Genomic DNA, 20,821 nt, shown 5'->3' on the forward strand with positions numbered 1-20,821 from the left:
TATGTTAGCCTCAATTCTTTTGGCAATTTTTATTTCCCTGTAATTAATTTAATCTTTTAAAAATTGTAGCACTGAAGCACCCTGCAACCCCTTGGAAGACAGGAAGTTTATCATCTCCGAAACCAAGCTGCTTGAGCTGTTCAGTAACTGCAGGAGGTGCCACAAGTATACAGCAGCAAGTGTACAGCAGGTGCTTGGAACAATGGTGAAGATTGCTGTGGAGTGTGAGTTCTGTGGGTTTACCTGGCAGTGGAGCAGTCAGCCATTCATTGGGAATATTCCTGTTGGGAACATTGGGTTATCTGCCGCCATACTGTTTTCTGGTGCCCTTGTGTCCAAAGTTCTTCGTGTGCTGAACTGCATGGGGGTTGCAACCATTACCAGAAGAACATTCAATTCCCACCAGTCAGCCATTTTGTTTCCTGTAATTGCTCGTGTGTGGGACAAGCACCAGCAGGAGTATGCAAGTCGAGCTTTGGAAAGAGGAGATCCTCTGGTTATTGGTGGAGATGGGCGAGCTGACTCCCCTGGTCACTGTGCAAAGTTTGGCTCGTACAGCACCATTGACCTTGAGGAAGGAATTGTCATTGATATCCAGCTGGTTCAGGTAAACAAGTTATTTCGATAAATATCTGCACTTTTTATTTAAATTAAAGATGAACTGTTTTAAAAAAAAATATATTATTTTATCATTATTTTAAATAAAACAATCACTCAAACACTGCTGAAAAGATTCAACAAAGTATACATGAAAATAAAATGCTAAAAAGGATCTAATGAGGGGAAAAAATGTGTACTAACTTTAGGTGTTTGGTTGAAGTTTTGTGAAGTTAATGAAATCTGATTAAATTTTGTAGAGCAATGAAGTAAAAAACAGCTTGGGAATGGAGAAGAAGGGATTAGAGCGGACTATTGCCTGGATGAAAGACCAAGATTTGGAGATTGGTACGATAGTGACTGACCGCCATGTCCAGATACAAAAGTGGATCAGGGAGAACTTGACGGAGACGACACACTATTATGATGTTTGGCATGTGGCAAAAGGTATTCTTTTTCTTTTCTTTCTTTACCAGTATTTGAATTGTATGTATTTAAAGACATCTTTGTACAGAATCAACATTAGCTGATGTTTAACTTTTATAATGACTTCTACTGAGTTATCTCCAAAGTTATTATTTACATGTATGATTTAAAAAGTTATGAATGTAAAAGATGAAATGAAGCAGTTAAATTATGATTTTTATATGCCCATCTTAAGATGGGACATATTAATTTTACTCTGTAAACATGGCTTCCAAAATATTTTCAGGTCTAAAGAAAAAGATCCTAGCTGCATCCAAACAGAAGGAGTGTGAGAATCTTGCCAAATGGATCAAGAGCTTGACCAACCACTTGTACTGGGTGGCAGCTTGAACACCTGATGGGAATGGGGACTTCATGTGGGCAAAGTGGGAGTCTGTGGAAAACCATATCCACAATATTCATGAGGGCCACAATGACCTCTTCCCATCTTGTGCCCATGACACGTTAGAGGGTGATGAGCAGAAAAAGAAGTGGATAAAACCAGGTAAAACCTTATTTTAGAATTGATAAATAATTATTACTTTCTTTATTGGCAAATTTCATAACTGCCTTGTTAAAGGGAAAAATCCTGTACAATAAGTATACATTTTGTTTTCATAAAGGAACGAAAGCCAGTGAGAAGATTTGCGATATTATCCTGTCCAATCAGATGAAGAAAGATATACCCAAGCTGTCCCCACTGCACCAAACATCCCAGATTGAGGCTTTCCATAGCACTATCAATCACTTTGCCCCCAAGATGGCTTCCTTCTCTTATCATGGCATGTACTGCAGGTATGCTTACACAGTAATATTGGATATTTTTTTATATCATTTCTTATTTAAATTTCTACAATACAGAAAGCAGATGGAGATTTTATTTATTGTAATCTACAAGGTTAAAAATTTTATGTAGGTTGATGGTTGCTGCTCTCCATTTTAATGAGAACTCTTCAAGAATGCAGGCAGTTACAAAGGAGGGAAACCTGCAGTACAAGATCAGCTTTCCCAAGTTCAAGCATGGCGAATATAGTGTTCGCATGAAGACTGTAGATTCAACGTTTGGTAAGATGCTTTTATTAACGCACCTTTAAGAAAAAAAAAAATTGTAAAAGTCCCTCCTCATTTAAAAATTGAACAACCCAAAAAAAAAATGTATATATAAATAACAAAATATGTTGAATTTAATTTTATTCAATACCAAGCAAAACACGAGAATGATACTTGTATTCATCAACAGAGATAGAGTCCTCAATATTTTACAAATTTTAAATATTGTCTATGCATTTCAGGGTATGCATCTGATTTGATGACAGAGACTCTACGATACGTTGAGGTATCATCCCGGACACCAGCACCCGCCTTTCCACCTGCGCTCTGTTTGCCTCAGTTGCAACCACCTCCTCTGTGCAGTGATTTTCTTCACCCTGAAAAGGAGGAAGCAGTGTTTAATTTCCAGTCTCGGTTTGGGAGGAAGGAGACATCTGTGTAGGAGATTCTAGCCCTTGTATACATAGAACTGTAAATATCAGTTGTGGATACTCATACTGTAGTTTGTCATAGTCTGTTTGTAAATAATTGTATAAATAGTGTTATAGTTAGCATTTACTTGTAAATTTGCATGTAGGAAAACAAAAATAAAATTGCAAAAAAAAAAAAAAAAAATGGGAACAAAAAAAGCAGGGTCCACGTCCCGTTCCTGGGTGCAAAAAAAATTGTTTACCTATGTAATCAAGATTTTTTTTGTAGCTGATGCTTTTATAAATTTTATTGTAATATGTACACGAGGCTTATGTTTTGTCAATTATTTTGAACTGCTTTTTGCTTGTATGTGTGACTAGACAAGGTTGTTTTCTGTATCCTATGCTTAACCATTTCTCATTTATAAGATTTATGCTGTGTAAACTTTATATTTATTTAATTTGTAAAATTGATAGTAAAAGTTGATAATATGGTGAATTTTTGTTAATCCAAAATATAGAAGTGGCTTACTCATTCAGGGTCTCTGAATCCTTGATACTCTTCAGAACTGAAGGAATGGTGTATCTTTGTAACTGCACAAGAGGGAAGTGGGACACGAACACTCTTCCCCAAGTAGCCCCAACACCAACGAACAAGCTGACGATATGCTGTATATCTGTTTCTTCTGTAATTGAATAAAAGAAAATCATGTTATCATGCACTTGTTATTACTTGTGATAGTCTTTGTGATTTTCTTCAAATGCTTTATTTCATTTTTGGAACAAATATGTAAAAATTCAATAAAATGTCTTACTGTTCAATGGTCTTTTGCAATTCCCCATACTGGGAACGATACTGATAATAGGCTGTCTCCAAGACGTAGATGTCGAGACAAACAGATTGGAATCCAGGGTGTTCTGTAATGCAAGGCAATTCTTTCTGATAAGATGTTCTCTTTTCATCAATCCTGGTGATTTCAGTGCAGCATATACTTTCTCTGAGTGTGGGTTTCGGAGTACAGAATCCACAAGTGCACCTACAATATTCAAACATGATTACATGGAAGTTATATTAGACACATCTTCGCAAGCCAAGGGTTTTCGGTCCACTTTTCTCCCCGCGAAGCAGACCGAAAACCCTTGGCTTACGAAGATGCATTAGACATAATGATTATTTATCAACTTTAATCTTTAAAAAAAAATACTCCAGAAGTCCCATACATGTAGATAATGTGCATAGAGCAATACAGTTTTTGTTTTCAACTTATCATCAGGTATAAAGCATGGCCGTAGGAAGGGGGGGTTGTCCCCCTCAAATAATTTTGCCGATATCTAGATTACTATAGAAAACATAGCTACTATATGCTTGTTGCTTGTGCCCCCTCAATGAAAACGTCTGATGACCTTTTTTTTTTGCTTGTCAAGGAATTTTGGTAGTTGATAGTGCCTCCCCCAACTGAAAATGTTCAGCTGTGCCCCCCCCCCCCAACTGAAATTGCTTCCTACGGGCCTGTAAAGGGGCAAAATTTTATTCTCAGAGTTAGAGGTTCTGACAAATTTAGTTGTCATCTTAATTTTCTGCCATCGCAGAAAAAAAAAAAACATGTCCAAACTCCATGACTATAGAGACCAGAAAAGTTGACAAGCTACAAAGAAGTAGTAAATTCTTTGGGCGTGTATATACCACTTTTCAAGATCAGATTAATTATTTCCTTCTCATTGAGACAATTTTCAAGAATAGATCTAAATCTGCTAGCCCATAAGATTCAAATGGTCGTCCCGAACGAATGTTCAGCCATGTTGCATGGGTGTAATTTACATGGCCTCATTTCTCGCAACATTTGGCTTATATAGTAATATTTTTATTAATTATTATTAGTTCAGACCATGCGAAATTCTATGAGTATAAAATATATATTTTTCTTTGTATTATACCAGAGAGTTTTAACGTGAAAGTCATACCAGTCCGTATTGCCGAGCCGCTGTGGGTTGTCGACATCGTCCTCACTTGAGCCATCAGATTCACTAGAATCACTCGCCTCAGGTTCAAATCGATAAGGGGCTACATTCTGGAAATGTTCTTCTTGTTCTTCGAAGGATGAGGCCTCAAACGACATATGTAGGTCGATATCGGACGCAGAATCGGAGGCTTCGCTGTTGTTGTTTGTACTCGCCATTTTGAACTTGATGTGATGTGACGTCATGCGGGGTTTTTCGCTATTTATGGTAAAACCGGAAGTAGCGTTGATTGGTTTTAGACAGGTGCGAGAACCGCCTACTTTAACCCGGAATATCTCCGTTATCGTTGCGAATCTGACTGTAAAACTTACGGAATGTTTTTATTATACAATTCTACGTATTTTAAAACTAGCATTGTTTCATACTTCCCAGACACTTTAATGCCTTATGACTGTGATTAGGGGAAGGTGTAATATATTATGTAACCTCATTCTGTGAATGTAAACGTAGAAAAATGGGACAGGATATGATATGTTTGATAATAAAAAATGGAATTTTTTTTCGATTTTGTAAAGAGTATTGTTTTTCTCGGTCATCTTAATGAATATGAGAATGGTTTATTAAACACACACCCTCACACAGTAGATTGTTTTCCACCATTTGGATGTTTCTGATCCATTTCACGCCTCTAAGGCGATCAAAAACAAATTCAAAGATCATTTTGCATATATAAACATAATAGAATGAGAAAATTTATCATTTAATGAAAATAAAATTTATTGAAATCTTAAAAATAGAATTTGTTCATGAAATTTATATAATTTATGAACGGACATTCAGGAGTTGGGTTGTTTGGAGTTGTCATACACACCAACAAATTTCGAGGATGAATGTGCAAAAGTCACCAAAATTTTGCATATTCCGCATATTTTTCATGGACTATTGATCATACATATTATTCTGGAGAAGTGGACAGACATAACTTATATGGAACATACCCTGTACTTGATCAGTAAAAGTCATGCCTTTTTGGCATCATCGACACAAGTAAATCTAATATGCCATCTTGCCAGTGCAGTCCAATTTGTCTATGTTATGGTGTCAACACAAGACCCTCAAACGATCTTGCACTCCGCAAACCAATTGCGCCCCCCCCCCCCGATACGAAGTACAGGGACCAGAAGCGTAGATAGCATAATACATGTCTTAATTCATTAACACCCCCCCCCCCCCACACACACACACACACACATAACTAACTACCAAAATATAACGAGTTTCTTTTTTCTCGGAAAAAGAACTTTGAGTCATATTGAGATACACATGTACATGAAATAAAAATTCATTTTGCTAGAAAAGATTTCAATTTCAAGCTACAATTTGAGACTTTTTTAATTAAAGAGCTATCTTTCCTGCAGGCTGAGGAGCGGATATCCTTAGAGAACACTGATACACTGCAACGACAAAAGGCAGACTTCGTAGTGTAGATAGAAGTCTTACGCCAAACTGACCTTTGGAGAGAAAGTTCGAATCATATGTGAAGCTCTTATTTTTTTCTTTTCACATACCTGTAAAAAATAACTAAAAAAATTATTTATCAATAAGTTTTTTAATAAAATAAATGAATCAAATGATTGACAATACAGTTTTTAAAAATATATATATAACTTCTTTAACTTTTAGAACTAAAAAGTGTCTTTTCTCAAGGCGGGGTGGGGGGGGGGGGATTGCACCCCTCCTTTTTTATATACTTCCATGAAGTGTGATCATAACTTTCAGGCATTTTCTATGAAATCTTTACGCTTCATTTAACATTACATTCATTAATCAGTTTGGGTATGTAATGCCATGCTTTCAAATAAGGGAACGTATTCATTATGAACAAGTTTTGAAAAGATCGATATTATAATTTTTGTATGATGGTGCGTTAGCAATTTTATCTAATGTACGGTATACCAATGTACACCCTGAACTGTGTTCAATATTATACAAATGTATCCCTTGCTTGAGGTCGATCCATACATATACGGACTTCACAGAAAAGCATATCGACCGAGCTCAAAGTGCGAGGTCGATATGCTTTTCTGTGAAGTTGATATATCTGTGGATTGACCCCATGAAAGGGCTACATTTGTCATTATTTTTTTTTAACAGAGATTGCCAAAACAAAGTTTGATAATAATGGGAATAAGCCACCAGTTTTCTCTCTCGTCTTTTTTAAACACATAGAAACTAGAGATCAAAATAAATTAAGCTGTTTAATGTAATTGTGTTTCCTTTATGATGCAGAATTTTAAGTATTATTTTCATTTTTTATTGGATTTTCAGTATATCTATTAGTTTTAAATATAAAAGTAGATCCTCAATCAAGGCATTGTTACGTCTTATCAATTATTATCAATTATGAATAGATAGGAGATGAAGTTTAATATTTTTTTTCACAAACGTAAAGTCATATGAACTATTGTGAAGTCAGCACTATGAAGATATTTCCACTTTTAGAAACATCAAGTCATTGTGCGTTTCAGAATCTTTAAATAAGACAAGTCTAAATGCTGTTATATTCTTGATCATGTGATCAAGTTTGAGCCAATCAGAGAGCGTGGAATAATAGTAACAAAAATGATGGACGAAGTATTTTTTTTAAAACGTACATAGTAGGTGATATCTTTGGGAGACGCGTGCTTTGGTTTGGATATTTTTTAGCTGAATAAACAAGTCTTGAAGGGGGCATCAAAGTTCAATAAAAAACAAGATGTGTTTGTGAAACACTGATGCCCCTGTATGGCAACTTATAGCAAAGGTTAAACATTCTCATATGCAAATCAAATATGTTGCTACCCAAAGTAAGGTCTTGTCTTGAGGAATATACCTGTGAAATATGAAAGCCCAAGCAGCAACAATTGAATGGATATGGAAAAGGTTAAAGTTTTTCAAAAGTTAGTCAAACATCAAGGTCAAGAGGTCAAAATTAATGGTGCCCAAGGAAAGGCCTTCTCAAAAAAAAATACACATGTGAAATATGAAAGCCGTAGCATCAATCGTTCAAAAGTTATGGCCAAGGTTAAAGTTTTTCAAAAGTAGATCAAACTCCAAGGTCAAGGTTACAATTGCAATTACAATTACAATCCAAAGGAAGGTCTTGTCACAAGGAATAGACATATAACATATGAAAGTTATAGCACCAATTTATCAAAAGTTATGGCAAAGGTTAAGGTTTTCCAAAGGTAGGTCAAACCCCAAGGTCAAAGGGTCAAAGTTGTTGATATCCAAAGGAAGGTCTTGTCACAAGAATTACATATGCGAAGTATGAAAGCCCTAGCACCAAACGTTCAAAAGTTATGGCCAAAGTTAAAGTTTTTCAAAAACTCCAAGGTCAAGGACAAAAGGTCAAATATGATAGTACTCAAAGAAAGGTCTAGTTACAAGGAATACACATGTGAAATATGAAAGCCATAGCTCCAACCAATCAAAAGTCATGGGCAATGTTAAAGTTTTTGCGGACAAACACAGAGCTAGACAGACAGACGGACGGTAAGGGCAAAAACTATACACCTCCGAATCTTCGATACGGGGGCATAAAAATATTTTTGAAATTCGATCATAATAAAGTTATAACTTTCTGACAGGAACAGTAGGTAAATTTTGATTTCTTTACCCAGTGCCATTTTGAGATCGCCACTGTTCCTGTAGAGTAGGCTTTTCCCTTTCAAATCTTTCCCCCGGAAAACTGGCTCCAGAGTAGACCCCCCCCCCCGGGGAAAGGGCTCTAGAGTAGGATTTCCCCTACGAATATCCCACATCAGATTCAATTTTCCGGGAAGAAATCCTGTGTAATAGTTATAAAGTGCGATTTTCCCCCAGAGCCGATCCTATGTGCGAGGGGGGGGGGGCATTGTTACAAGTATCCCTTCTTTAAAATGGCGACCATGCAGTTCCATTGAAACATACGAAGTATGGAAATTGAACATATTTAAATCTCATTTTTCTCAGCGACTGTCCAATCAATCCTTTTGAAGCATTAGAATTTATTCTTTTCATCTGGTCAAACTGGTGTCTGAAAAAAAAGTACAATGTAATCGGTTGGACAAATTTTTAACTGTATCCATGGAAACAAAAAAGAACTTTTTTCTCTCCAATTGTATTTTAAAACTACCAAAGCCCATTGAGCTCATTTTTGTTGGTAAACTTTTTTCTGAACCTGGACATCAAGAGTTAAACTGTTGGCATGATTATTATGAGCAGTGAGCCTTAACTAAACTAAACTTGTGAAACTCACGGCCTCCTGTTCAAACCTCATAATGGGTCAATAAGTTGGTTGTATATTGAAAGTACATCTGTGAAAATCTTAACCCATAGACATCCAGCAAGCAAATTGTTTGCATGATTATAATGAGAAATTACTCCTTTACAAAAATGATTTAATTCATGCAGGCCCGTAGAACGCGAGGCCGCCCCCTTTTTCTGAGTATAGTACTTTTTTATAGTAAATTTTCATTTAGATGCTGCTGCCCCCCCCCCTCCCGGCCCCCAACACACACACACACACACACTGTTTCTTGCGGTAAGGTCGGGCACTGGCAAATTCCAAGAATTCAAAAAAAAAAGATGTACAAAAAGTAAGAGAAAGGTCAAACCCCCCATCCCTCCCCCATGAAATAGAATTTTCGAGTCTGGTCAGTTTAGTTTTTTTTGAGGGGGAGGGGTTCCCCCCTTTTTGAACTTTTTTTGCGGTAAGGTCGAGCACTGGCAAATTCCAGGATTTAAAAAAAAAAAAAAAGATGTACAAAAAGTAAGAGAAAGGTCAAACCCCCCATCCCTCCCCCATGAAATAGAATTTTCGAGTCTGGTCAGTTTATTATTTTTTTTTTTTGAGGGGGAGGGGTTCCCCCCTTTTTGAACTTTTTTGCGGTAAGGTCGAGCACTGGCAAATTCCAGGATTTCAAAAAAAAAAAAAAAAAAAAAAGATGTACAAAAAGTAAGAGAAAGGTCAACCCCCCCCCCATCCCTCCCCCATGAAATAGAATTTTCGAGTCTGGTCAGTTTAGTTTTTTTTTTTTTTTTTTTTTTTTTTGAGGGGGAGGGGTTCCCCCCTTTTTGAACTTTTTTGCTTATCAGATTTGTTTGGGAGGTTGCCCCACCCCCCAACACACACACACACTTTGAAAACCGACAAACCGGGTCTGTCATGTCCCCCCCCCCCCCAGCTAGTGAATAGGCCTCAAGGCGAAACTAAGTTGGTCGTGTTAAAATTTATTATACAGCGTTCCATATCATCTCCATACAGCGTTGTATATCATCTCCATACCTTAACTTCTGGAAGACCAATTTTATGAATATGAAAGTGCTTATGATTAACGAGTCTGAACCCTTAGAATTCGAGTATGAGTTTTGGGACAGGGGTTCCTGTTTGTTTCTTCTTATTTTTACTCCATTTCATGGTAGTCTCCTTTCATGATCGTACAAAAATGGTATAGAACTCGATTGAAAAATCATTGAGAAACCAAATTATAAATTCTCTTTACTGTAACATAAACCAGTGGGAATACCCATCTTTATAAGAGCAATTGTGTTATTGGGACGATTGTAAAGACATTCCGCACTGATTGCTAATTGGAAAATTTAAATAACCTTGTTGATATCATATATCAGGCCCATTGATTTCAGATCAGTAGGAATTCATTGGACACAACAAAACGGGGGCTATGTGACACCGTCCTGTTGTCAGTTCGACATAGATCGCTGATTGGAATAAGTGTTTATTTTTACATCAGATCCATTTATTTAATGAATGAGATAAGAATGATATATCAGGGCAGTCAATCGTGTCCCTTTTGCCCAGTGTTAAATTGTAGAGGTAGAGCCCGACCTCTTTTTAAAGGCTTTTGAAAAATTAGACAAAAGAAAGATGTACGTGTAGGAGAAATTGTGGAACTCTTACATACACTATGAATAGGAATTTATAGACTGTTTAAAAATCCATACAACGAAGAATTATGCGTGGAAAAGACGGATTTAAATACGTTTATCTGTGGGACATGTTTGTGCTGGTATAGGAGAAGTTTAAAAGGAAAATATGGGTCATTATTGACTTTTTTCTTTGTGAAACACTGCGCAAATGCATCAACAATTTCAGGTATATGCCCCGTTGATTCATGGAACATTTCAAATGTAGTCGTGCTTGGGTATCTGTGATCTTTTTGTGGTGAATGTAATTCTTTTGCTGGTCAAGTTCTTGAGTATGAGATATGGCGACATCGCAAAATCAGGAACCGGTCTCAAACGGATTCCAGAATGGCAATAGTCTCACAGAGCGTATGAATAAATACAAAGTAGATGATGAAAAAGATACAACAGAAAGTAATTCTTCCGGGGAACAAAGTTCGCCTCTCTTTAAGGATGAAGCAGAAAGACTGAAACATTTACAGAAGATCCGAGCTTCCCCTACCAGTTCCGCGGCTTCCAGGATTAAAAATAAGACCCGAAGTTATGAAGTTCTGAATCTTCCAAATGGAACGCCGACGTACGACAATCTTCGAGTGTAAGTATTGGGTTCATTTAAAATTATTTAAGTAGATGATTTGCTAATGAACTTGGTTCTTTGACATTTGATTTCAATGAAAGATCGGTCATTATTCGACATTTTTAAAATATATGGTACAAAGATTTTAAGATCATGTCAAATATTAAAATTAAATATTAACTTCTATCCAATAGATTCGGCATGAATACAAATAATGAAGAAGTCGACGACATTTTCAAACATTTTAAAATGTTTTGTGCCCTATTTAAGATTGTTAAGATTGTCGTCAATTTCATAAGTTTTAATATATTTTCTGAAGTCCTATAAATTATCAATTACAGGGTCCAAAGTTCAGCACCAAAGATCCCAGCAAGGGCAGCAGCATTAGGTAGGCAAAAAGTCTGATCATCATAATCTTTAAGTTGATTTATTTTTTTTTTTTAAAAGACGAAAATACATTATTTCCAAAATAAAGCTTTTATCAGTTGCTATTTTAAGAAACTTCGCAGATTATATTACATTACTCAGATGAGTTTCTTTCATTTACAGCCGATCTTCCCCCATTAGTTATTCCAAAGGACGGGAACCTTCAGAGTTTCAGTGTAGATGAAATGGCTACATTTTTTAGATACATGAGGGTTAATGAGGAAATAGTTCAGAGACTTCATCGAAAGGAAATGGATGGTAGGAAGTTCGGGAAACTCAAGGACAAAACTCTGGAAGACTTACAAATCAAAAACCCCATCCTGCTTCATTTCAGGGACAGATCGAGCAAAGATCGAATCGGTTTCATGTTATAATGCTTTTTACTGGAATGGAAGTGATTAGGACAAATCAATACGTGATATTCTCATAGTGCCTGATATTATTGCAGATATTTACATTAATAATCATAATATATCATTCATTAACAATAAAATTAAATACTGCATTAAAAAGTTCTGCTGAGGGGCGATTTTCTGCTTTACGGTGACAATATCGGAGTTCTGAGAGAGGTGAACAAAAGTTTGAATTAAATTCAATTGTATAAGAATGTCCCTTGCTCTAAATTTCTTGTATCAATATTTGTTGTATTTATGTACCCATCATTTTTGTTCTATTGGGGGAGGGGGTTATCATTTTCAATGCTCGCAGCATCTCTCGTTTATATTGGTGTGTGTGACTTGAATGTTATTTACTTTAGTTATATACTGTACCTGCAGTTTTACTTTTAAGGTCCTTCAACATACTCTGTCTATTATTTTACGTCTTTGTGTTCATATCCATTATCCATATGTTGTTCGACTTTCTTTCACAAAGAATAATTTCTGCGGGAATGTTCTTTAATAAATACCTCCGGTAAATGCATAAAATTCTAATCACACGATCATTAGCAAGAAAAGCTCTTGTCAGTACAATCTTTCCCAAAATATCATCTGCAGATCAGATTTCATCCTTTCATGTTGAATTAAAATGCTTTTTTAACAATTTTATTTCTTGTTTCAAAACAGACAACATTTCTTTGTATAGCCTTTCAAATAAAACGCAGGTTTATATGATGATGTATAGATTTTTGTCTTGTTTTGATGAAAGATAATGCATATTTCTTCAAGCGATGAATTTGTTTCACCACTGAAATTCTGAAGTGTCCATGTTTTTCTTCAATTTCTATTTGACTCCCTGTTAAATGGATTAAAATGTTAGATTTCTATATAAAGAATAGGTCTTTTAGAAATACTTAGGGTAAAAGACTGGCAAATAACTGAAACAGATTGATTCAAAAAATATCAATAATTAAGTTTTAAATTCTAGAAACATTTGTTTTTGCAAAGAGACATTAGCATTCTTTAATTCCTCAGTTATCCAAATTCTGCAAATCACGTTGTCACTTGATGTGCTCATTTTTAACACGTTGACTGTCTGAATGCCCGAGGGTAGTTTTCTCCAATGTTGGTCCTATAATCCTCGTAATCTTGAATGTGCTTCCCCCTCATTCTATAGAAGTGAAAACAAGTTTTTGTGGTGAACAATGACAAGAATGTTGAAAGATAAAGAAACAAATACTTAGTCTATTGTTCATAAATCGTTTGTGTGTTTGTGAAGTCTATCTTTTAACCAAATAATTGGAATGAGGTAAAGATAATTCCCAAATTTTCCCTCAGTTTAGTAGAAATCTGCACATTAGGGTGTAACAGAGTTCTTAAAGAATACGCACTGTAGAACAAACTCCTTTAGAAATTTAACATTCATTTTTTACGAATATCGGTCAGCCATTGTAAACTTTTGTTGCGAAACAAATCATCTGTAAATACAAAGAAATGTGAACTTTTTAAACAAGATTTATTCAAATGTTTCAGAATAAATAGGTTTAACAATTGATCTACAATTCCTTTAAATTTTTATATTAAACTGTTAAACTTAGACGCAATTTTTTAACAAATGCAAATTACACTTTCTTTGGTGCTGATATAGCTTCTCAAAATACAATTGAAAACCTCGGTACAAACTGTTGCAAGAAGCTGATTATTGAAGTATGAATTTTAACTTAATAATGTTTTATCAATTAATGAGTTGCAGAAGTTTATTTCCTTTAGGCTCTATGGAACAGAAGATTCGGACAGACATACGTGTACTACCAGAGTGTGTCCAAACTGTCTGTTTATTTCTAATGTCAAGACGGTACAGTACAGTGTACCAAGAAGAAAACTTGTTTTCCTATCCCCTTCTTTTTAGATGTGTCGATCTGCAAAGTATAAGAATCAAAATAAACAAAACAAAAAAAAAAAGAAAAAAAAAGAAAAATGGCCAAAAAAGAAAATAATTTCTCTGATGATCTTTCACGGATTGACCTGTTTCTGGCAAAGCTTCCAAAATCACATTGTGATCCCTGCCTCACAAATAAATGAAAAGAAACTCATGCAATGTTTCATGTTATAATTAAGCACAAGAGTTACTAAAACCTTGGGTCTTATAATACGTGTATTGATAGCTTTTTGTGGTTGAAGTCTATTTTACTCGCTGAACTTTTTTGTTTTATTTTAAAACTTTTACCCATTTGCCACAGTTCTCCGATGACTAAGTTGATACCCGCCTTCGCAAATCGGTGTGTCATAACAAATGTCATGAGAAGTTCCTCGAGTAAATCCAAACACAAAAGAAACCTACACTTATTAAAAACTGACCTCGTTTCTTGAATGGTTTTCAGGCCTGACTGACTGCTTTCACGCATGCTTGGGCATGAATTCAGGTTGAACGAATTTTCGTCACAATAACACGACAGTCCTATATGTATAAATAAGACCGGTAATTGAAGTAAAATGGCAGAGTATGAAAGAAGTGCACCCCATATGAACGGACACGTTAACGGAGCGATGACCAACGGACACTCGGATACAGAGACGGACAAACAGAGCGAGAGCTCTACAACATCATCAACACGTAACCTCACCAGGTAAGACAGCACACCTGCGCACGTGCAGTGGTATTTTGTTTTTCTGAGACAAAAAGGATACTTTGGTACAATGTATCTATAACTTAGTTTTACTATTTCTATACGAACCTGAAAACAAACACAAAAAATAAAATATATTTCAATCGATTTTTTGTACTAGGTGATTTGCTTTATCGCTGTATTTTATCTTTTTGTGATATAAATATTTAAACTTTCATATTTTATAAAATCTTTCATCCTACATTTTCCTATTTGGAAATTCAAATTGTTCAAAATCAGTGAAGCTGTATTAGACCAGATCGGAATCCAGCTAGACAGGTTCTATCTCTGAGGACCACTAATGGATTATTTATAGTTTTCAATACACATGCAAATATGGCTGGACGGGTATGCAGATGGTGTGTACAAAAGAAAAGGACAATATTTGTACATGGCTCTTTACTTTTTTTTTTTTTGGTTCGTAAAAAATGCACTTACTCACTGCGTTTACCCCAACAAAGAACGGATTGGATGTCGTCTGTACCTGAATGAGACACGGGTACAGTGTTAATGGCGTACAATAACACCTTATTCTACACCTGTTTTATTTCAGAAACAACCTGTCTGTCACCTTGACGTAATCAATGTCATCTAAACCCACCGACAGACGATACTAACTGATCACAAAGCTCTATCTTTTCTTCATCTTTTTCTTTTACCAAAACGCAAGAATCAGCTAAATAAGTAGTAAAATTCGCCACATTGAAAAGGGGAGATATATTTCCTCTGTCAGTGTCTGTGGTTCATCGTTCATTGTCTTGTCCAATGAATCTCTCGTTAAACATTTTTTAAACTAAAAATGTCTTAAGCTAAAGAATTTCAACGTTAAAATAAACACAGCTCATTCCATTTCCTAAGAAATCAAATCTTTCTAATTTTCGAGGATACTCTATTTAAAATTTACTCAACTCTTGTACTGTTTAACATTTCTCACGCTTTCATTGCCAAAAATTCTCCTCCAGACACCCACTTGATTACTTTTAAGTCATAAAGCTACTTTAAATTAATCAAGTTATACCGAACAATAACTTTTTTAAAAGCATTTAAAAATGTTAAGATTAATGCAGTCTACTACAGGACCCTTTATCTAACCATATGGATTGGTTACTTTTCATTTTACTGTGTAACCAACCGTTGACTTCATTATTTCAATCATTTGTAATTTAGTTTGTCCCTTTATGTTTGTCAGTGTTCATATCATTGCCTTCGGACCTAGAATTAGACCATAGTATTGGAGATCTTGAAGTTGCACCTATTTTTTTCAGGAACACGGTATCATTTTAATAAGTAATATGCAAGCATATCCTAGTGCAGTTTTATGTTCTTGAAAACCTTCCGGGGGAGGGGGGGGTAGGTAACGCAGGGTTAAAATGTGATTATTTGAAGGCGTGATGTTTTGGAAATCCCAGAATAAAGTACCCACACAATTTGGACACCATTGATTACTAGATTAAAGATAACGAAGATTGTAAAGTCATGTTTATTGTTTAACTTTATTGTGAAACAAATAGATAGGTGCAGTAGATTGTCGTACGTTTACCACGATAATGCCTCCCTCACTAATTATTCGCCACTATGTAATTAAGGAATGTCATTTAACTTATGCATACCACCTGTCTTTTATTTTCCTTTTTGGTTTTGTTATTGTTAGAATTACTCGTGAATGAACGCATAACGACACAACCCACAGGAATTGGATTTCGAAGGCGTAATTCAAAAGCCATACTGTAAAAATTCAAGAGTTAAGATAAATAGACGATAGCCAAAGGATGTTTGTTTACAAATAGCTTTAAAACTTGTATGAAACGGTGTGCTTTTGACATGCTGTACTTGCAATTAGCATAAATGATTGATAGAAATCCTTTTTAAGCGAAGTTAAGAAAATGAAACATTTACATTTATAACAAGCAGATAATAAGTTGATATTTCCCAGGGATTTATCAGCCTATTTTGGGAAACACCATTTTTGGGGAATTGGGAAAAAATTATCGGCTTTTTGATGAAATTGGGAAAAATTAAAAATGTTGCTTAAATCATGTATTCAGGCGTAATTCATTTAACATTTCAGCATGAACTCTAATTTGGGCAGCCAAACAGACAATTATATATATGATCCAACTTCATACAAGATCAATTATGAATAACAGACTAATAAAAGTAAAATTGACTTCATTGAGTATGAAGTGTTTATACAACTTAGGGTAGTACATGTGTGTATGAGATTCCAATTTAGGTCATTACAGAATCTGTTTCTGGAAAATATAAACCTCCTGCAAGTGTATATTTTCTCAAAGTCCTCTTTTAATATGTATTAATGCATTGAAAATATATTTTTCTATTTGAAATAATGCCTACAGTCCTTACCATTCATTCGTAGATCAATTGAGTATGTAGAAATAACTTAATCAATCTATATAATTACACAATATCACCATTTTCAGAAAAACGGAGGAAATTCGGATTAAAAGTTGGCGATGTTTTTACAGTGTTTTTCAGAAATTTTCTTTAAAAATGGCTCCAAATGGTGCATTTTCCAGCATTTTAGATTGAATTAGTTTTTGGCCACTTTTTTCCTAGTTGTTTTTCAAGACCGACCTACCCAAATTTTCAAGAAATTGAACAAAAAATTAGAATTTTAGGATTATTTTTAACTTCCATATTAACTTGGAAAATGAGACTTTTCTAAAGAAAAAATTAAATGTAAAATCTGACAAAATTAGAAATATCGCCATTTGCTATATAATAGGGTATCCAATTCTTCATTTTAAAATGCACGTCCAACACAGTGTCGCATGTGAAGCTTTGCCTACCAAAATACAACTGCATGATGTGCAATTTTCCAACACTTAGAATATTCGAATTCTGTGTAGAAACCCTAATTACTCTTTTCAACTACTTGACTATACTGTTCATATAATTTTTAATATAAACACATAATGATATTTCATATTGAAGAATAAATATAAATTATTTTGGAAATAATTGGAATTATTGCTTATTCATTGGGGGGGGGGGGAATTATAATTTCTAACATAAATGCACTCTTTAATTCTATTTTTTTTTACCCACTTACCTGCCCTGAATTTGAAAAAAATCCTTGAAAAACAATCAATAAAAAAGTGGCCAATTCTTGTTTTGACAGAACCTCTAATTTATACGTATTAGTTTTACCACAATTCATTATACAAAGTTGTAACCGTTAGTTGGGTTTTATTCAACAACATTCAACTGTAATTTAAAAAAAATGCAGATCTTTTGCTTTTTAAAATTGCATTGTAACTTCCTTCTACAAAAGGAATACTTTCAATGTGCTTTTTGGTACAGGTCACAACGTATTTCAACTAGTATACATCCCTGATGTATTAATTCATCCCTGATGTATTAATTAATTTTTTCTTCTATTAAATAATAATCACAGTTTATTCATGTAGTTCAATAAAGAAAATAACATTCAATTATCGAAGAAAGAAGAAAATTCTCCAAACAATATTAATTTAGCCAAAACAAAACCGTAATAACTATGTGCAGTTTTGGTTGTTAGTGTATGATGTTGCGTCATCACTAGCTGCACGGACTATCATGATCTCTGCATGTACAGTACTGTTGATTACCTGTATATTGTGTGCGCTCAAGCGGAAAGGGATTTCGCATGGTGACTGTTTATTTCACCTCTTTGTATAAAACAATGGGCTTGGATAGAGTCGCATTTATGCAATATATTGTTAAAATGACACTTGTAAAAAAAATTTTTTTTGATCGGGCGGGGGGGTTTTCCCGAACCCCCCCAAAACCCCCTGAATCCGCCACTGTTTTTAAACGTGTTATGACTGTAGTTTTGCTAAATGACTTAAATAGATGAAAATTACAGACAATCTGACAATTTTCCTTGTGTTTTTCCAAGATAATTAAATATAAAAGCATTGTTCACCAATTGGGAAAAAACACTGCCAAATTGGGAAAAACTGAACTCATTTTCAATTGGGAATGGGGCCGTATTTCGGCCCCTGAGAAGGTACTGATAAATCCCTGTTTCCTCTTTTTATGTTTTGCATTGAGTACAAGTATATGTTAGATTAATTATTCTTAAATGTTTGCAGTAGAGATCTACCTCCAGTTCCAAAAATAGAAAACCCGCCCCCGCTCCCCAAGGATCCTCCTCGAACAGAAAAGCTACCACCTAGAATACGAACTAGCAGACCACCTACCAACAGTAAGTGCCATAGCAATTGTGTAATTTTCGTTTCTTGCCCCGGATTTTGATCCAATTTGTTTGCGATGATGGGTGTGCGTACACGAGTCTTTCGTCTCAAGAAGCAGTTTAGATCGATCTGTAGAAACATTTTTATCTCAAGAAAACACACACGAAATTTTACCAAATAGTTTTGAAATATCTTAACATTGAATTTCTTTAAAACATAACTCATAGAATTTAAATTTGATCCACTAATTGTGGAGATCCTTTACATTTCTTTTTAACTTTTACCAATATACAGCTAGAAATGTTTGCTATATTTAACATATACTGGTAAAGGGAAAGGGTGGACTAAGTTTTCAGAACTTTTGCCAGATCCCAGTTCCATATGTTGTAGGAAAAATTTGTTCAAACCAAGCAAACGTACATAATACTAAATCCAAATTTATTTTCCTCGTTTTTTATTACAGACATATATTTTACTGACAATATGTCGAAGGGATTGGACATAAGTTCCAAAAAACTTTGGTAGTCTTCTCCCCATATATACAATCTGAATAACCATACAACATTTACAAAGATTTATAATGATATACATATGTATACAGTGTACATTAAAAAAAATCATTTTATAGTTACTGAATATCAATTAATGGGTGCATTACATTAGTGCCACTTTTTTCAAAATAGTCATTACCGCTACATACTTATTACCGCTACAAAATACTAGTAGTTTGTTTACATTACCGCTACATTTATAAGTATGCATTACCGCTACAATGCTTAGAACTGTTAGCCAGTGCTTAATGCAGATACAGATACAACGCATACATGCATTAAGACCCGTTTCCCCTTCTCACCACGGGGAGGTCAAAACAGGATCTTGAACAGGGGGGGTTTATTAAATTAATTATTTTTAAAGCCTTAGCCATTTTGTAAAAGACACATTTTTTGGTGTTTCATCTCCATATAGAATTTTTTAACGTCCCATAGTATTTCGACTACAGGCTGAACGAATTACAACTTTAATTGTTTTTTTGTTTTGTTTTTTTTTTTACTGCATTGTAAATGAATTATTATAGAATAGAACTTATATTAAATGTACCATCGCTGGCAGATTCGAGTATGTACTATGTAGTGGTAATGAATTGTAGTCGAAAATCGTCTTCTTGATAAGATATGATAACGGTAATGAGCACCCGAAATTTAGATGAAGAATTTGAATTTTTTCCAATGTAGCGGTTATGTTGAATCATTAATGATAGTGATGATTATAATGACAATGCTAATAGTTTCAAAAGAGGTAATGACAAATTAATATAACATAAAACAAATGCATACCTAAGCTGTTTATAATTTAAATTGATCTTATTAGATACTATATATGAAGAATACTTTTTTTCAGCGGTGACAAAATTTATCCCCGAAAATGAAATAACGATACCAAAAGACGGAAACCTGTCGTCCTTTAATACAGAAGATATGGTGACCTTCTTCCGCCACATGGGGGTCGAGGACAGAATTGTGAATCATTTACAGAGAAAGGGACTCACTGGGAAAAAATTCTCCTCCCTTAAAGACGCTGACTTGGAAACAATTGGAATCAAGAACCCGATTGTGTCATATTTCAGGGACAGGAGCAAACCCAGCAAAAAGAATGTACCTTTTATACTATAAAAGAAAATTGTCAAGTCAATGAATATCCTTGTATAATATCGGCACTAGAGAAATATGAAGAAGTGGGTACGGCATCCTAACTTATGGTGCTTTCTTTAATTCATGACGAAAAATCTTCATTACATCAGAAGATTCACAGTGATATGATATTAACATATTCCAGGATGTGCAATTCCAGATGGTATGCAATACGTTATTAGGATATATAGTAACAAATGCTGTCTTTTGAAATCTACAGACAATATTGTGTAAATTCTATATTTTGGTGATGTCCATATTTTTGTAATGTCCATTGATGTTATGTGCCAAAGATTTGTATATAAACGAAATTCTTTTCATGACAGGAAAGGGACAGTTAAAGCATAAATATACTCATTATATACATGTAGACAGTAGGCACAAAATATAGAAATGTTTTACAACAATAAGCAAGGGATTTAAGTCTTTTTAACCATGTAATTAATTGGCTGAGTTGTACT

The 20,821-nt window shown here is 34.7% G+C and overlaps 3 protein-coding genes and 1 pseudogene across 4 annotated transcripts; 3 read left to right on the forward strand and 1 right to left on the reverse strand.

Moving 5' to 3' along the window:
* Positions 1-39: 39 nt before the first annotated feature.
* Positions 40-2,601, forward strand: LOC133177091 (uncharacterized; annotated as a pseudogene).
* On the reverse strand, positions 2,397-4,916 carry LOC133177092 (uncharacterized). Of its 2 annotated transcripts, none has more exons than XM_061312185.1 (4): positions 4,485-4,916; positions 3,338-3,559; positions 3,055-3,208; positions 2,397-2,489 (listed from the first exon to the last, which is right to left on the reverse strand). In XM_061312185.1, exons 1-3 carry the CDS (start codon positions 4,724-4,726, stop codon positions 3,055-3,057), a joined length of 618 nt encoding a protein of 205 aa, XP_061168169.1. In that variant the 5' UTR covers positions 4,727-4,916; the 3' UTR covers positions 2,397-2,489. The 2 variants fall into 2 exon arrangements, with proteins under 2 accessions (XP_061168169.1, XP_061168170.1); XM_061312186.1 differs by having other exon boundaries at positions 2,413-2,546.
* Positions 4,917-10,052: 5,136 nt separating this feature from the next.
* Positions 10,053-11,999, forward strand: LOC133177001 (uncharacterized). The gene is made up of 3 exons (XM_061312077.1): positions 10,053-11,022; positions 11,346-11,392; positions 11,554-11,999. The coding sequence occupies exons 1-3, from the start codon at positions 10,730-10,732 to the stop codon at positions 11,802-11,804; spliced, it is 591 nt and encodes a 196-aa protein (XP_061168061.1). The 5' UTR covers positions 10,053-10,729; the 3' UTR covers positions 11,805-11,999.
* Positions 12,000-14,064: 2,065 nt separating this feature from the next.
* Positions 14,065-20,753, forward strand: LOC133177038 (uncharacterized). The gene is made up of 3 exons (XM_061312125.1): positions 14,065-14,434; positions 18,571-18,683; positions 20,071-20,753. The coding sequence occupies exons 1-3, from the start codon at positions 14,301-14,303 to the stop codon at positions 20,340-20,342; spliced, it is 519 nt and encodes a 172-aa protein (XP_061168109.1). The 5' UTR covers positions 14,065-14,300; the 3' UTR covers positions 20,343-20,753.
* The last annotated feature ends 68 nt before the right edge of the window (positions 20,754-20,821 follow it).

Source organism: Saccostrea echinata, unplaced genomic scaffold (assembly GCF_033153115.1).
Source record: "Saccostrea echinata isolate AGI-Se365-2 ecotype Australia unplaced genomic scaffold, CSIRO_AGI_Sech_v1 ptg000086l, whole genome shotgun sequence".
NCBI lineage: Eukaryota > Metazoa > Mollusca > Bivalvia > Ostreida > Ostreidae > Saccostrea > Saccostrea echinata.

Bases quoted from the DNA above. Each gene is read 5' to 3' on its own strand.
- LOC133177038 (XM_061312125.1), top strand. From the start codon at position 14,301: ATGGCAGAGTATGAAAGAAGTGCACCCCATATGAACGGACACGTTAAC. The intron at 14,435-18,570 runs GTAAGACAGCAC...AAATGTTTGCAG, and splicing joins TCAACACGTAACCTCACCAG to TAGAGATCTACCTCCAGTTC. The intron at 18,684-20,070 runs GTAAGTGCCATA...ACTTTTTTTCAG, and splicing joins TAGCAGACCACCTACCAACA to CGGTGACAAAATTTATCCCC.
- LOC133177092 (XM_061312185.1), bottom strand. From the start codon at position 4,726: ATGACGTCACATCACATCAAGTTCAAAATGGCGAGTACAAACAACAAC. The intron at 3,560-4,484 runs GTATGACTTTCA...TGAATATTGTAG, and splicing joins CGGCTCGGCAATACGGACTG to GTGCACTTGTGGATTCTGTA. The intron at 3,209-3,337 runs GTAAGACATTTT...ATTCAATTACAG, and splicing joins TTGCAAAAGACCATTGAACA to AAGAAACAGATATACAGCAT.
- LOC133177001 (XM_061312077.1), top strand. From the start codon at position 10,730: ATGGCGACATCGCAAAATCAGGAACCGGTCTCAAACGGATTCCAGAAT. The intron at 11,023-11,345 runs GTAAGTATTGGG...TATCAATTACAG, and splicing joins ACGTACGACAATCTTCGAGT to GGTCCAAAGTTCAGCACCAA. The intron at 11,393-11,553 runs GTAGGCAAAAAG...TTTCATTTACAG, and splicing joins AGCAAGGGCAGCAGCATTAG to CCGATCTTCCCCCATTAGTT.